Source organism: Desmodus rotundus, chromosome 7 (genome assembly GCF_022682495.2).
Source record: "Desmodus rotundus isolate HL8 chromosome 7, HLdesRot8A.1, whole genome shotgun sequence".
NCBI classification, from domain to species: Eukaryota; Metazoa; Chordata; class Mammalia; order Chiroptera; family Phyllostomidae; genus Desmodus; species Desmodus rotundus.
In genome coordinates this window covers 129,609,710-129,625,354 of record NC_071393.1, presented here as the reverse complement: position 1 = coordinate 129,625,354, position 15,645 = coordinate 129,609,710, and the positions used below count along the sequence as shown (strand labels likewise).

General features: G+C 39.3%; 1 protein-coding gene across 4 annotated transcripts in view; it reads right to left on the bottom strand.

Annotated features, from left to right (window-relative positions):
* Window positions 1-15,645, bottom strand: part of UNC79 (unc-79 homolog, NALCN channel complex subunit) — a 203,602-nt gene that overhangs the window by 147,850 nt on the left and 40,107 nt on the right. For 3 of the 4 annotated variants that reach the window (XM_045201960.2, XM_024567696.3, XM_045201961.2), the window contains exons 3-5: window positions 14,930-15,234; window positions 11,370-11,540; window positions 3,103-3,195 (exon numbers count right to left, since the gene is read on the bottom strand). In XM_045201960.2, coding sequence (XP_045057895.2) covers window positions 3,103-3,195; window positions 11,370-11,540; window positions 14,930-15,234 — 569 coding nt within the window. The remainder of the gene's footprint in view (window positions 1-3,102; window positions 3,196-11,369; window positions 11,541-14,929; window positions 15,235-15,645) is intronic. The other variant, XM_053928854.1, reaches the window with a different exon arrangement.

Below are 15,645 nucleotides of genomic sequence, written 5' to 3'. Positions count from 1 at the left end.
GACAGAATATATTAGTCCAAGGTGTACCAACTCCTCTGAAATACCTCAAAGACACCTTGGACACAGCACGTGCAAAACAGATCTCATGAGCTTCCCTCAGAAGCCTGGTCCTCCTCTCCCAGTGCCCCCTTTCTCAGTGAACAGACCAGCCATGCATTTAGTTATGGGACCAAAAGCCCACCAGACCTAGGTAGCTCTAAGATGTATCCACTTTTCTTGGCCTCAATCACCTCTGCCTTTTACATGCCTCAGCAAATGCAACAGCCTCCTCATGGGTCAATCTGTATCCATTCTGGCTCCTTTTTAATCCTGTCTCAAATGCAGCCTGGGTAACACATACATAACCACTCGAAGTCCTTCAGTGCCTTCCTATTATTGGACTTGGGATAAACACAGGATTCCCAAACAGAGTCCACAACATCCCACGTGTTCTGGCCCACAGAAGTCTCCAGTCTCCTCTCCCACGCGGCAGCCCTACTACGCTGATCTTCAGTCCCACTGGCTTATCAGACTCCCTTCGGACACAGGGTTCTTCTGCCTGAAGCCCTGCCCCTGTGGGCCTTGTTAACGTCGCCTACTCACCCCTCAGTTACTTCCCTGGGGAAGCCCTCCCTGACCTCTTCAGTAAAAGGGAAATCTCCTCTTACAGGGTTTCATAGCACAACGTACATCTTCCAAAGCTCTTGTCACGGCTGAAACTTTACATTCATTTTTATAATTGTTTGATTAATGTCTTCAGTGTCTTCTCTCTCCCCACCACCAAGTACCGTATGATAAGCTTCTTGAGGTGAGGGCAAGCATCAGTTCTGTTTTGCTAACAATGATGTCCCCGGTTTTGGCACATAGTACACGGTCATTGACTCTTTGTTGAATATGGAGATGACCCTCTAGAATCGGAATTTTGTTCTTAAGCCATCAGTGAATTCTCAAGTGCAGGAGTTCTGGGCTACTTTCTCTTATACACCACCCACTGTTCTCCACGTGTCTGCTACACAGCCCTGCTTCAGAGTAGTTCACTGAGAGTCCCATGAACAGAGTCCCTCTGTTTAAACTGTTCCCCTTCCCAGGAGGCCCTACTTACCAAACCAGTCAAACTCTACCCATATTTTAAGACCCATACTTTGGCTCAAGTGGCATGAAGCCTTCCCTAATCCTTTTAATCCAGAGTTCTCTTTCTGATGAATTAACCCTATCTATAGTATTTATTTTGTAAGTTTCACATACTTATTTATACTGTAAACTAATGATTCATTGTGAATATGCCTAGTCTTCCCAGTTAGACATAAGTTCCACATAGCAAGCCCCATCTCTTACATTTCTGATGGCTTTCCCGATGCCTAGAACAGGCCTGTGTACCGAGGATTTGCCCGACAAACACTTGTTAGCTGAACAAGGTCTGTACTCCATCCCTGATACACAAAGACCGCAAGGACCAAGCTGCCCCCTGCTGTCTCCCCCAAGACAAATTCAAACAATAAGATGATGACCTCCCACTTCGTCGCAGAGCGTCTCCTGGTGGATATCACCTCACTCCTTCAGAGCTTCCCACATCACAAGACTGGTTTGGGGTTCCAAATGTAATTCTTCCTAGAGGATTCGTTTCTGGCCATCAACATTCCCCCATGAATAGATGAAGATACTGACTTAGACATAACAGGATTCATTCTATCTGATCACGGTGGTCTCCCCGTGAAACATTCAACTCCACGAAGAATGCAGCACACTGTAGCAATCCCACTGCTATTTATTGAGCACTTACAATGTGCCCATCACTACTGCACTAAGTAAGCACTTCACATATGCTCGATTCATTATATCCTCGCAACACTGTAAGGCACTGCAGGAAGAATTATTCCCATTTTGTAGGAGCTTTACAAGGGAACTTGGTCTTAGGGTGGTTAAAACTTGCTCAAAGTCATGCTAACTGGCAATTTGCAGGTGAGCTCAGAGGTGAACCCACACATGTGGCCTCAAACCACATGATTTTACCTGCGCTGCTTTACTGCCTCGCATCTTAGAAGTTAGGGCCAAAGCCTTGTGAAGAGACTTCAATTAACTAAATTCCAAATGAAGGGCTTTTTTCCAGAACATACTATATAATATAAATGGCATTTTGAGGGTACTTTACGCCAAAGAGAGTGAGATATGAGGTATAACTTCCAACATATATACATTTTAATTAAACACATATAATAATCATAAGGGATTTCATATTTAAAGGATGATATTCCACACCAGAAGCATTTCATTTTAAAATGAAAAATACTTTTTTCCTCATCCTGAGTCAAAATACAATTATTATTTACTATGTAATTAAGTAGAAAGTTGAAAACAGTGCCACCAAATTTGTTCACTTTCCAGATAAACATTAAAATAAAAGTAAAAATTGTCATATCTCAGCATGTGACTCACAGGCAGCCCCTCTTTAGGGCAGTTTCCCCAAGTTCATCTGCAGTTAAACTGATGAGTGAAAACCAAACAAAGCAAACATGTGAAACCTGTCCAACATCACTGGTAATCAAAGAAGTGAAAATCAAAGCGAGATATTATTTTTCACCTGTCCAATTCCATATAAATTTTATGATAATACTCAGTGATGGGTTAAATGCACTTCCATATATAATTAGTGAGACTACTGAAATTTTTTTCAAGTCCTTTAATCAATTAACCCCTCTTTTATTAATTTATTCTAAGAAAATAATCAGAAATGTAATAAAAGATTTATGGTCAGGGATACTTGTGTGGCATTAGAGTAACAAATTCACAAATTATTAATAATGGTTTTCTTTAATTATTAAATTGCAGGTGATTTTTATATTTCTAATTCAACTATTCCAATATACTTTTAGTCAATCAATTTCCAGGCACTATTCTGAAATTGTGTCCCCAAACATTCTGAAAATATCACTAGCTTGCAAGATTACTGCTAATAGCAACAGGCAAAGGAAATTTATTTCAACTCAAAACTTTGTTTTCCAATACATCTTCATTTGTCTATCCACCAAGCAAGTTCTTCTCGCGTGAGAATTTCCAGCCTGCTCCTTTGATATCTTGCTTAATTATTGGTTTTGCAGTGAGTCAAGCCACCTGAAGTTCCCCTACCTGGGTTCGATGTGTACTGCATTGCAATCATTAGCATGGAGGATGCGGAGAGATTCACGTGGGCAGGAACTCCTTCTCTCCTTGAGGAACCCACTGAAACCAAAATATTTTTATTAGACTCAATTAATATCTGTATATATTAATTTTTACTTGCTACTTTGCCTAGAGCATGAGAGCTAAGCAGAAACTTTTTCTGCAAGCCCCATCCAAATCAATGAAAATTTTGCACAAATAAAACTACAAAATTTGTCCTTGCATACGAATGCTACAGTTATCATCAGAAGCCAACATTTAGTGAGAATCTACGAGGAGCAGGGACAGTGCCAGAACGTGCTGTAATGGCTTTAGCAGAGCTGTACTTAGACGGGATCTCTGCTCCCAAGATGCTTGTGTCTGGGTGGAAAAGAAAGAAAAACCAGAGTCCTCCATGTCCCAGGTATAGAAGCATGTTGAAGGATATCCCCTTAAGAAAGTAAAAATAAAAAGTTTCTGAACCCAACTTGACTATATTACGCTTTAGAGATGCAAATAAAACAATAGTCTACTTATAATGGGTACCTTATTGATGTAGTGACACAAATTTTAAATCATGTATTACAAAAAGTTGTATGTTAGTTTAAAAATATTTCAACTCTCAGTGTCATTAAAACATTTTCTTCAAACCTTACATGTAACTTAACCATTACCACCTTCATTGCCGTGAGAACCACTTTTTTATAATAATTTTCCAAAGTTTTCCAAAGCTCACCATCTCCAGACCCGTCTGAGTTGTCTGAAGCAGCGCTTTTTGGCTCCGTGAATAACACTGCTGCGGAGCGTTTTGCCCTGTCCACAAGCATTAATGGCAACGCAAGCTGGTTTCTTCACGCTTCTTATGGCTGAACAATTGTGTTCTCCGGGTGATAACCACTTAAGACATCTTTAAGCAGCTTGTTTACAATGACATCCAACTCTACATTAAATTTCTTTGTCTTTTTTAATAGGATGTATCAGGTAACCCCAATAAACATTCAAACCCAGCACTGATTGAAGTCATTCAGGGTAATACATTGTCCCCAAAGAGCACTTAGTTATTCTAAAACAGCAATTGACACAATAAAAGAAGCTTTAAAAAGACTCAAATATAAAATGAATTTCTTTTTTCAGGGATAATTGTAGAAGTAGGAGAAACCTCTCCTCATATTTGGGCTTGTATGGCAACTTGTCGAGGAAGCATGACCGGACCGGTGCTCAGGGAGAGCAACGCCAGTTCTCCATTTCCTGCAAACCATGGGCAAGACCACGACCGCCGACAACCGAAAAAGCAGATAACCCTAAAATCTGCTTTATTTTATTTGAGGTTACTCTATTCTATGTTAAAGTGTAATATGTGGGGATAATATCTCACCTACACCCAAAAAACAATGAGACAACTTATAATAAAACACATGTATAAAAGTAGCATTAAAACACTAATAAAAGTTTGCCATAAAGTAGATGAAGAAAATTTACCATGATTCTTTTTCTTTTTTACAGAGAAGACTTTGAGCACCACAATAGATGGTGACCATCGCAACAGCTTTACACAAATAAGCAAACCAACAACACAGGTCTATAATTAAGATGCATTTACCTGAGTTTGCTTTTATTCATCACTTGCAGCTGGGCTGCTGTTAGCCCACAAAGTACGTAATATTCAGATAGATAATTACTTTGGCTATACAATACATATAAGTATATTATACAAAGACATTTTAATAAAAATTATTATATAAATAATAATTATACAAAGACATGGAGATCAGTTCATTGCTCTTAGATGGTAAAGTTGATTAAGTAAATATGATTGATCAAGGAAAAAGGACTTTGAGCCAAATCCTAAAGAAAAAGGAAGATGCAGTAGTTCTCAGACTTCAGCCAGGGAGTTTGTTCAGGTTCAGCATTTGGGGACCTGGAGAGCCTAACTCAGTTTGGAAACAGGAATATGTTCTGTACTTAACGAGCACACCAAGTGATTCTAATGCCGACGGACCCTGGACCTCCACTGGAGAAGTATACTTGAGAGATGAGAAATGAGACAGAAAACGTGGAGTGTAAGGTGTCCAGGTGTGGGAGGAATAATTGCATGCTCCTTGTGCCCTTTGTTTAAGGAAGAAAAAGAAAGTCTCAAAAAAAAATAATTTCATATATATGTATGTGTACATATACAGATATATGTTCCTATATATATTTGTGTGTGTATATATTCATATATATATATATATTCCTTTTGGATTTCACCTTTGTTTAAATTCATCTCAAACTTTTTAATAACAAGCATTTCAGAAAAATGAAACCACCGTTAGGGAGGCTGAGAAGCTCTGTGCCTGGAGGCCTTTGTAAGTGGGAGAGATGCCCAAGTGCCTCAAATGATTTAGGTGAAATCTATTTATATAGAACAGCCCAAATTGTTCAGTGACCTTTGGCTGTCCCTTCCACCCTACAAATCCATGCTCTCCCTCAAGTACGGTCCACCACAAAGCCGAAAGCACTCCCTTGGCTCAAGCCCTAGGAAATTGGCTCCAGTGCTTATTATATAAACAGACAGTGCCTTGCAATTTCTTAGCCTTCTAACAGACGACATAAAATCATCGCAATTCTAATTTAATAAGCGCACACGGGCATACGTCATTTATTGAGTCTTGTTAAAAAGCATGATGTAAACAGATGTGCTGCTTGTCCCCATGAGGGTGCAAAAGGCCACAGCTACACACAATGATAGGAAGAAAAGAATTAATCAAACTTTCTAATTTTTACACTTAATATTGTGCTCAGAAAATATAAACAAGTTTTCGGACCTAGTCCCCAACCCTCTCAGTACCATTGGAGTAACCATTACCACCACCCGCTCCCTCTATGGACAACAACAATTCCTTCACCTGTTCCTGCGTTTCATAGTTCCTAGTATACTATCGTGTACAACTCTTATATGAGTCTCACCAAAACAAAAGTATATGGGAAAAGCCATTTTATAAGGGAGAAATCAAATTATTTTCCTGAGAACACCAACTTAATTATTAGGACTACAGTCCAAGTCACCTGACTTGATAGCCCTAATCACTTATTCAAAAAGTACTTTTTCAGCCCTGCCTGCCAGGCATTGCTCGAGGCCCCGGAGACGCAGCTATATACCAGGCAGGCAGGGCTTTGTCCCGATGCAGCTCAAATGCTGTCCAATAGGGTAGCCATAGCCACATATGGCTATTTAAATTTAAATTATATTACATTACATTAAATTAAAAACTCAGTTCATCAGTCTCACTGGATACATTTCAAATGCTCAATTGCCACCTATAGCTAGTGGCCATTGTATTGGACAACAGAGAATTTTACAGAACATTTCCATCATTGCAGAAAGTTCCGTGGACAGTGCTGCTCTACACAAATACCGGAGAACAAATATAAAGCAGGGCATGGAAACAGAAAGTGAGGGGAGGGCCTATTTTAGCTGCAGGGTAAGGAAGGGCATCTTGAAGATGTGCTACTTGAGCTGAGACCTAAAGACAGTGAGGAAGCAAACCATGCAACCATTTATAAGAAAGGCTTTTGAGACAGAGGGAAGAGCCTGGAGCAAGAGCAAAAGCCTGGCATCTTGATTGGACACAGAAGAGCTGGTGACAAAGCAGGAGGGTCCGTGGGGGCCAGATCACAGAGGGCCACTGAATTTGATTATAGGAGTGGCTGCAAGCTACTAGACAGTTTTGATGAGGGAAGTGACGTGATCTATTTATGTGTTTGGAGATTAGCTCTCACTTTGGTGGAGATCAGCCTTAGCAGGGCTAACAATAGAAGCAGGGAGACCAGTTCAGAAGCTACTGGACTGACAGAGATGAGATGGTGGTAAGAAGTGGTCTGCACTGGAAAACTTAAATAAACCCCACTAGCCTTATATTTGTTTAAGGGGTAAAGATAATGGAGTCGTCTGGGAAGAAGAAACACATTCTGGTGCTAGTTCTGCCACACAGCGGAACCATCATCCTGTACATGGCCAGACTGTCCTGCGTGGTTTAATGAATGGTCTCCGTGTTTCATGAGACAGGGAGTGAGCATAAGATACCCATGCCTTCAGAAGGGCATACCCGTCCAACATAATGGGAAGACTAAGACACCAGGACCCTGAAGTCTATGCAGCTTTAAAATATTTACAGACCGGTGAGTTAATAAAAATCATAGACACAGCACTGCCCATCAACATTGTGGAGGCTCTATGAGATCAAAACCTGTTATAACAATTGCTGTTGAGATAGAACAGACTCTAGGGGAAAAAAATCCCAAGCACCGGAGGATGGCCCCTTATCTCAAGCAATATTTAAGATGACAACGTTACAGGACAACATGTGAATTTGAGCAGATACTGGTATTGGTTACCGTGGAACTTGACACATCTGTCATTTGACTATGGATTCGGTCTGTTCACACGCGTGGGTAACATACAACATTCAAAGGCCATCCCTGCACATTGTCTTATGGTCCTGACAACAAACACGGGTACAGACAGGGGAGGTAATGATTATTTGCAATTTTACAGCTAAGGAAACTGAAGTTTGATGAGGTTAAGAGATGTTTCAGGAGTCAAAGGACAACAATTTGGCTCTTCTGGAATCTCATTTCAGAACAATCCTTCCCACCTCCACCCCGATTCAACAATAAACCCTGAGAGTATAGTAAGGCCTACTTTATAAAAAGCAATCATTTGCCGATAAAACAGATTTTATATACAAAAGATTGTTTAAATACCATCAGTATCTTGTGGGATTTTTTTAATTTATTAATTTTAGAGAAAGAGGGAAAGGGAGGGGGGAGACAGACAGAGAAACGTCGATTTTTTGTTCCACTCATTTATACATTCATTGGTTGCTTCTTGTATGTGCCCTGGCCAAGAATCAAACTGCAGCCTTGGTGTATTGGGACGACACCCTAACCAACTGAGCTACCCAGCCAGGGCTTTTGTGCTGGTTTTTGACTGTCTTTTTTGACATATATTTATTAGATTTTGGAAGATCACAGTAACACAATACAGACATATCCTTTGTAGTGGTAATAAAACAAAAAAATGATCCAGGGCCAATGGTGTGAAATCAAATATTCAGTTAACTCAGACAATTGTTTTTAAGTCAACGCAAAGACCTGAATGAACTTTTGTTTTTCCAGAGGTTAAATGACTTGGGAGAAATTTAACTTGGAAAAGAAACTAGACGAGGCTGCACAGCCCTGGCTACAAGATGTACTAGCAGCGTCTTTCACTGATAAAATTGTGCAGCATTATTATTACCTTTGAAATAACACCCCCTTCACCAATTAATGTTCATTTGGGATCGGCTTCTTCTCTTCTCTGCCAAAGTGCCATCTTCCCAACATCCTTATTTCAACTCAGTCCACAAATCACAGATTTTTTTTCAGAAAAAGAGAGGTTTCCATGGTGAAATGCAAATGACCTTTTCAATTCTTAATAGCTCCTTAATATATATTTTTTTATGAACAAAGCCTATTGCACAAACTTGGGATAAAAAGAAGTATATCTTATTTATGGAAGAATTTAAAAAGAAAGGCTATGTCAAAGGAAATTTTTATAATAAATTGCTGTTTGCTCTAGGCCACCCCAAAAGGACTTACTTAGAATAAAAGCACAGTACTTGGTTTATTGACAAAAATGGCATTAAGGACACAACTGATAACACTCACGGCTCTTAAACTGAAAGAGCTGTGACAACTCGTTAGACCCACTCAGAGCTCAGCGTCTTCTTCTAGCCCCTTCATGATATCACCATTTAATACCTGGAACTCTGCTCTCGTTTTACATTTGACCTTGTGAACGCCGTACCAAAGAGATAAAAGCTCTTCGGTTTTAAAGACTTTATCAAGTACTCAGAAAATGCAACACCCTTCATCCTAACATCTCAATTCTGACATAAAAATAGTCTGGAAGGAGTTAGACGCTCCTCTCTCTTTATAGTCAGAATTTCTAGACACTAAAACAACTTCCAAAAAATAAAAACAACAAGGATGCAAGCAACAGACACATTCTCACATCAACTCATTTTAACGTGATGAATCTAGGAGCCAATCCCTCTGCCTTTGGGTCTGTGTCTTTGCACCTACCTTGTGAAGGAACAAGTACAAAAGAAACACCTGACTCATTTACTAAAGTTTGGCTTTAAGGTCAGTACTACAACTTATTTTTATTTTTCCAAGATTTAAAGATGACAAAGGCTGGCTACTATTGAACCACAGGATCGGTGAAGAGAAACCCGTCAGAACTGAGTGACTAAAACCAGAGCAACAAAATAAATAAACCAGATTAACGATTGGGTTAGCGGGAGATATGTCTCTTACAGGAAATAATGCCGATGTTGTTTAGCCCAGATTATTAATGCCAGAAAATAACCTCAGAGATGGAAGACTTCTTCCAAACCCCTCCTTTACAGTTGATGAAAATGGAGTCTCGGAGACATTAGCGACTTGTTCATACCGTTAAATGAACATGTTACTCCCAAATAAGCACCAAAATTCACACCTGTGTTGTAAACTCGATTTACTATTTTGTCCTCCTTAGTTGCCATGGTTCACAAATTTAAATAATTTAGAATTTCAATGTGACTACAAGGCATGTTTTGGGGTCCTTGTTTCTAATTAAGTAGAAATTAATCAAGAGTGAAGAATCAAATTGCCAACTGTCACAATGCATGATCAGTCTAAAGTGTAAGTTCAGAGACCTGATATATTCAATGCCTCTCCCCAAATTATTAACTTATTCCTAAAAATTAGAAATACAGTGAACTGGATTATTACAAAGATGCAGCCTCACCTGCTATTCTTTTTTTTTAAAGTTTAACAGTTAACACATTTATTTTTTTTTAAATAGTTATCCAATTCCAAGGCTGTAGCCATAAACAAGAACTTGTCAGTAAGGTTACGCAGAACAAAAAAAGACAATGGTTAAATATTCTATTACTTGAATGGTATAATCAGTCTGCTAACTTTTTTTGAATCACTATATAATTTCGGCAGAAGTCAGACTCTTTGCTTAAAAGACATGAAAACTACAATTCCATGGCTAAAATTAAACTTGATTGTGAAAAACATAAATGTGGCTCAAAGATACATATCTTTATAGAGCAACAACTTTAATGAGATTATAAGTACATAACATTAAAACTGTGAAAACCGATCACTAGTAATTGAATGTGACCAATGAAGGTATTTTTGTAGAACCAGAGTTGAGGGACGGAGAGAAGGAAATTAACATTTACTGAACACTAGGCATCGTGCTAGCACCTTACCAATGTTCTAGGGTGACCGTCATCTCACCACCACAACAATCCCATGAAGCAACTATTGTTATTATTCTATTGATATTTTACAGGTAAGAAACAGAAAGGTTACTCAAGTTGCTTACGGTCACACAGCTAGTTTGTAGCAGAGCTATGATTTGAATCAAGATCTATTTGAGTCCTCAACCCATAATCTTTTCAGATTATTCACTGGAACACAGACTAATTCATAATCCATTTCTACAAAAAATGTGTTTGGAGGATTTTGATCATAAAAGCCACAACCCAACGATTTTTCTCTTTGCTCTTATGTCTAGAAAGTCTGAAGAATTAAGTCTAAAAAGTGAAACAGAATTTAAATCAGCTCCACATTTCTAATAGTACCTTGCCCATGAGTCTCAAGGCTTAGCTTTTGTCAACATGTTCTGGTAAGTTTTGATTCACTTTATCATCACAACACCCCGTGAGAGAAGCTGGTGCTGCCGTCATTCTGGGTGTGATGTTTCCCCAGAATGACCCGCTGAGCAACAACGCACAAGGGATTACAGCTGGAACTGAGCCTAGAGTCTACGTGTCCTGATGCTGTCCACTGCCCTTCTCAGCACACCCCACTGCCTCCTACTGCAAACCATAACGATTTCTACATTTGAGGCCACCCTCTCTCCACCTTTTTTTTCCTCAAGAGGCAAAAAATACCATCCTTCATATGCAGGAAATGTAGATCATGCCTTGGCATGTTCTTTCCTCCTATTGCATAAGATCAAACTATGCGAATAAAACAATTCTAAGGTATAATCATCTCCCATGTTTTTGGTTTTCACCATAATATACATGCTGAAATGACTGAATTTAAATCATAGCATTTGTCCATAGCAAGTGATTTCATTATAATCTTGAAAATCTATAGCCTCAAACAGCAAAAGCAATTTCCATTTGTACAATATATAAAAATAATCTATTAGGTAAGATTGAACTTACATATAGCCATTGGTAGAAAAGATGTGCTAAGATATTCAATGATATCCTTGTGCAGAAATGGAGGGAAGGTAGCTAACGTTGATATCATCGTGTAGGGCAAAGTACTCAGAATATCGTCACTGAGAAAGGGCAGCAAACATGTGGTTGTATAAAAGATCGACTGTCCAAGATCTACAAAAAAGAATTGAGGAATCAGTCACTGTATATTTTGCCTTTTAACAAAGTACACTAAGTATACATTCTAAGTTTTTATGAACTGATTGAAGTTGTAAGCAACTATTGCTTCCTGCCTATAAAGCATTCTGAAACCTACTGCTCGGTACACTGAGTGTATGACGTTTGCTCAATAAATGGCTAATGAATGATTGCATCAGGAAATACAAACATCTATTGCATGAGCTTTTCCTCAATACAGATCAACCTTTAGCGATACTTGGTATTCATATTGCTCTTCAGTTTCATAAATTAGAAGCACTTTCCATGTCATAACGAATCCTGCAGTCTCTCCAGCATTCTTACCTCCATTACATTTTACACAAGATAACTGTGTCACAGCGATGTTAAATTATTTTCTCACTGGAAGTTTTAGAAAGTCACAGGCAGGACTGGAAATAAAACCAGGCTATTTCTGCTCCATCGGCCAAACCACAGTCTTCCTACATCTGGAGTCTTGGGCAAGGCGGTAGTTGGCATCTTCCAGCCCAACGGCAGATTCAGCTCGCACCAAAGGAAGGAAGCTGTAAACTGATGCTGCATGACCCTGTGCACTTAGTTATCGATTGTCACAGAAGAACACGCCACCTAAATCAACATTTTCAAATGGGGATAGAAACAGTACCTACCTCACTTCATTAGAAGGGTCGTTAGGAGGTTTAAATGGGATAAAGGTAAAGTGTTTGACATAGCACATAAGGTGTGCTCCGCAAACTTTAGCCATTTGATTAATACTAATATTGTTACTATTATTATTACCTGCACAAGGAGTAAAAATAGAGGACATTTGAAAAAAAAATAACTATTTAACTTTAGAATGCATGTAGACCAAACCCACTGCACTGAGTGCATTTTTTATATTTCTGGGCCTCCCAATATATAGGTCATCAGCCGGGACGCGACAATGAGGACTTTGGTCATTTTCCTATTCATTGTCAAAGAAGTTATTAGACTTCCTCATTTTGCAGATTTACCTTCTTAGTGCTATTTTGTTGCCTAATGTTATTTCTGATTTTCATTAGAATTAATATGCCATCTCACAAGCGATCAGCTGTCGACAGCAAAGATGTGGCCACACTGCACACTGAGGAGCAAGGGGCAGTCAACCTTGGGTTCCAATTGAAGAAACAAAAAATCCACAGGTGGTTCACTAGGAATTAACTGAGGCTGTGCATAAAAAGACATCTCAGCTGCATGTGAGCCTACTTACAGAACATTAGCAAAGAAAGAGGCCTGAGAGCCCATCAGGAACATTCTTCATTTGAGAAGAATGGAAAAAGGCCTGAGGCCTGGAAAAAGGAAGCGAATGTCCAAGATTTCCTAAGAGTCACTATCTGAGCTGAGACAAAAATGTGACTCTTCCAGGTACAATGCACTGCCCTTGTGCACACACAGCCTCCAGCCCTCAAGCAGTGGCTCCCAAAGCTGGTGTACAAAAGTCACCCAGACAGCTAGTCAAAAATTCGGGGACTCTCATTTAGAAGTTCCATCTTGGGACCCAGAATTCCATGGCCCAAGCTCCCTCAGGGACTCTGTGGATCAGATCACCTTAGGGAAGCAATGCAGCACTACCTTTAACCTCTAAGGGATGGTTAGGGAGTTTCCCCCTATCTCCCAAGCTCTGTTATGCAGAACAAGAGCACAGTGTACAGGTAACAGTGAAAAGTCACAAAATAGCGGTGAGTATAAAGGCAAAAATACAAATTCTTCCCCCCAAATTGTCAAGATTTACACATTAACTGCAATTAAATGAGTTGTGAGTTACCACACTGAATGCTTTTCTCTTAATCAAGGAGATTTGAAGATAAAGAACAGCTGCCTTATCACAGCAGCCCCACCCTGGACCAGGCAGGTCCCCATTGCCTCAGGACTGGTAGTTAGTCACAGAGGAACAGCTCTGACAAGCTCACCACCCAGCAAGCTCACCACACTGGCTGCCTTTTGTTCAGAGTCACCTCCTTTACCTTCTGAGCTGGGACAGGATCACAATATAAGTGACTAGTCTTAAAACAGCTACAAAATTATATGATAAGCAAATTTACAAATTTCTACATTTTTTATATTCATTGTATTATAGAATCGTAAATGTAAGCAAAAACAAATTCAATAACCATTACCTCATGACTTCTATGAAAGTAGATTTAAAATATTTTTTTCTAAATTAAGAACACATCTTACTAAATAAGCCATTAAGCATTCTCACAGGAGAGTTAACCATAACTAAAAGGCAAAATAACCTCCCATCACCCTCCCATTTCCCAAATTCCAATATTTCTGTACAGTGAAACCCCAGTTATCACCCTTCCAGAATCCACATTCTCAGTGCTTTCACCTTAAAACAACTGATGTTTTAAAAGTTCACTTTCTCACTTGTTACTACTGTGGCAATATAATTCCATTACAATTCTCTCATTTTTCTTCCTTAAAATAGTTTATTAACTTGAAATTATAAAGCTCAACTGTTTAACAAATTTTGTCATTAAATTTGAAATATGCATTCAATATCGTAAGTGCATCTGATTTTTTTTTTAAGTTTATTTTCTTTTCGTACTGTATGGTTTTCCATTTGATTCACCCAAACATAATAGTGAGTGGTTAAGTGGCGGATACTACTGTACTCCTTTTTATGGGTTAGAAGAATTTATTAAGCAATTGAGGTAATGAACTTGACCAAGGACACCCAGTAGAAAGGGGAAGAAGTAAGGCACTCGCTCTCAGGCTTCTGTCCGGAAGCACCACTGACACCGGGCGCTATACACCATACACAGCAGAGACACACTGTACCATTTGGCCAACATTTGGTAATTAAATATGGACTGTTACTTAAATTTGGACCAGTTCTTAGAGAGTTCTTTTTCATTTTCCTTTCTTTGTTGTTGTTTTGAGATTTCTTATCTAATCTCCTGGGTTTAAAGATAGGAAAAAAAGAATCCCAGAAAGATTTTGTGATTTGTCTCTCAAAAATCACAAAATTAATTCAGTGCCTTTGACCTGTTCATCAAGCTCCACCTCTTATATTGTCAGGTGGGAAATTTTTGAAATCTTAGCTCCCAAATCATTTCAACAAGAGTCTGCATGATAAGCAGTTCAGGGGAGAAGAGGTAAATTCCTGTTATACTCTTCCTCCTTTCCCCAGCTCATACCCGCTTAATTCGGACCTACTTGGATAACATCCCTCTGGCCTTAGAACAGCGAAATGTTAGGACAGAAAACACCATAATTAAATATCAGTATAAGAAAGGCTTTAGCCACACAAAGACTTTTCAAGCAATTTATTCCAAAAACAATAGCCTCCGGCTTCCAGAAATACACATGTACATTTTCAAAGTTTTCAATCAAATGCTCACCGTGTTGGCCATGCTGTAGTAAAGGAACTAGATCCAGGAGAGTCACCAAAGTCACGTAGAGGCCTTGATAGTCCAAAGAAGGGTAGTCTGACAAGTGAGCATCACGACTTTGCAGGCCACGTTCAGAGGGAGCATCTCGCAGGACGCTGTAAAGGAGGGAGCGAGTAACAGTAGGGTTGATGGAACTGACCTGCGGTCTTAGAGATGGGGTGAGTGGGAATGGCACAGGAAAAAGACACATGGTCATGGGCACTGTCAAATTGGAGGCATCTTGGTTTTCCTTCTTCCCTGTGCGGGACAAAATGCTGTTGGGGGGACAAAGAAAAAAAAGAGACAACAAAGACACAAAGAACAGCACATTACATTGAAATGACACTCTAAAACAAATAATAAAACACCAGATATATCCCACATAAGATGCAATGGCCACACCAGGAGCATCTACGAATCTAGTCCAAGTGCTCAGATACCAGTAACGCGAGGTTTCTTTTGTGGAAGTTGCATTGCATCTCATGTGTTATCTGGTTAGTAAGGAGCAAAAATATAAAAATGCATGTTTCAGTGCCAAACCCATGTTTTACAGTTTATCAATCTGGCGAAGGAGAAGTTTCCCGGAAGGAAAAACAACAGGTTTGTCTAACAAGTTAGGGCTTTTATTCTTAATTAAAAGGAGCTTTCAAAGCAAAGGAAGTTTTCAGCAACAGAGTCTTAATCAG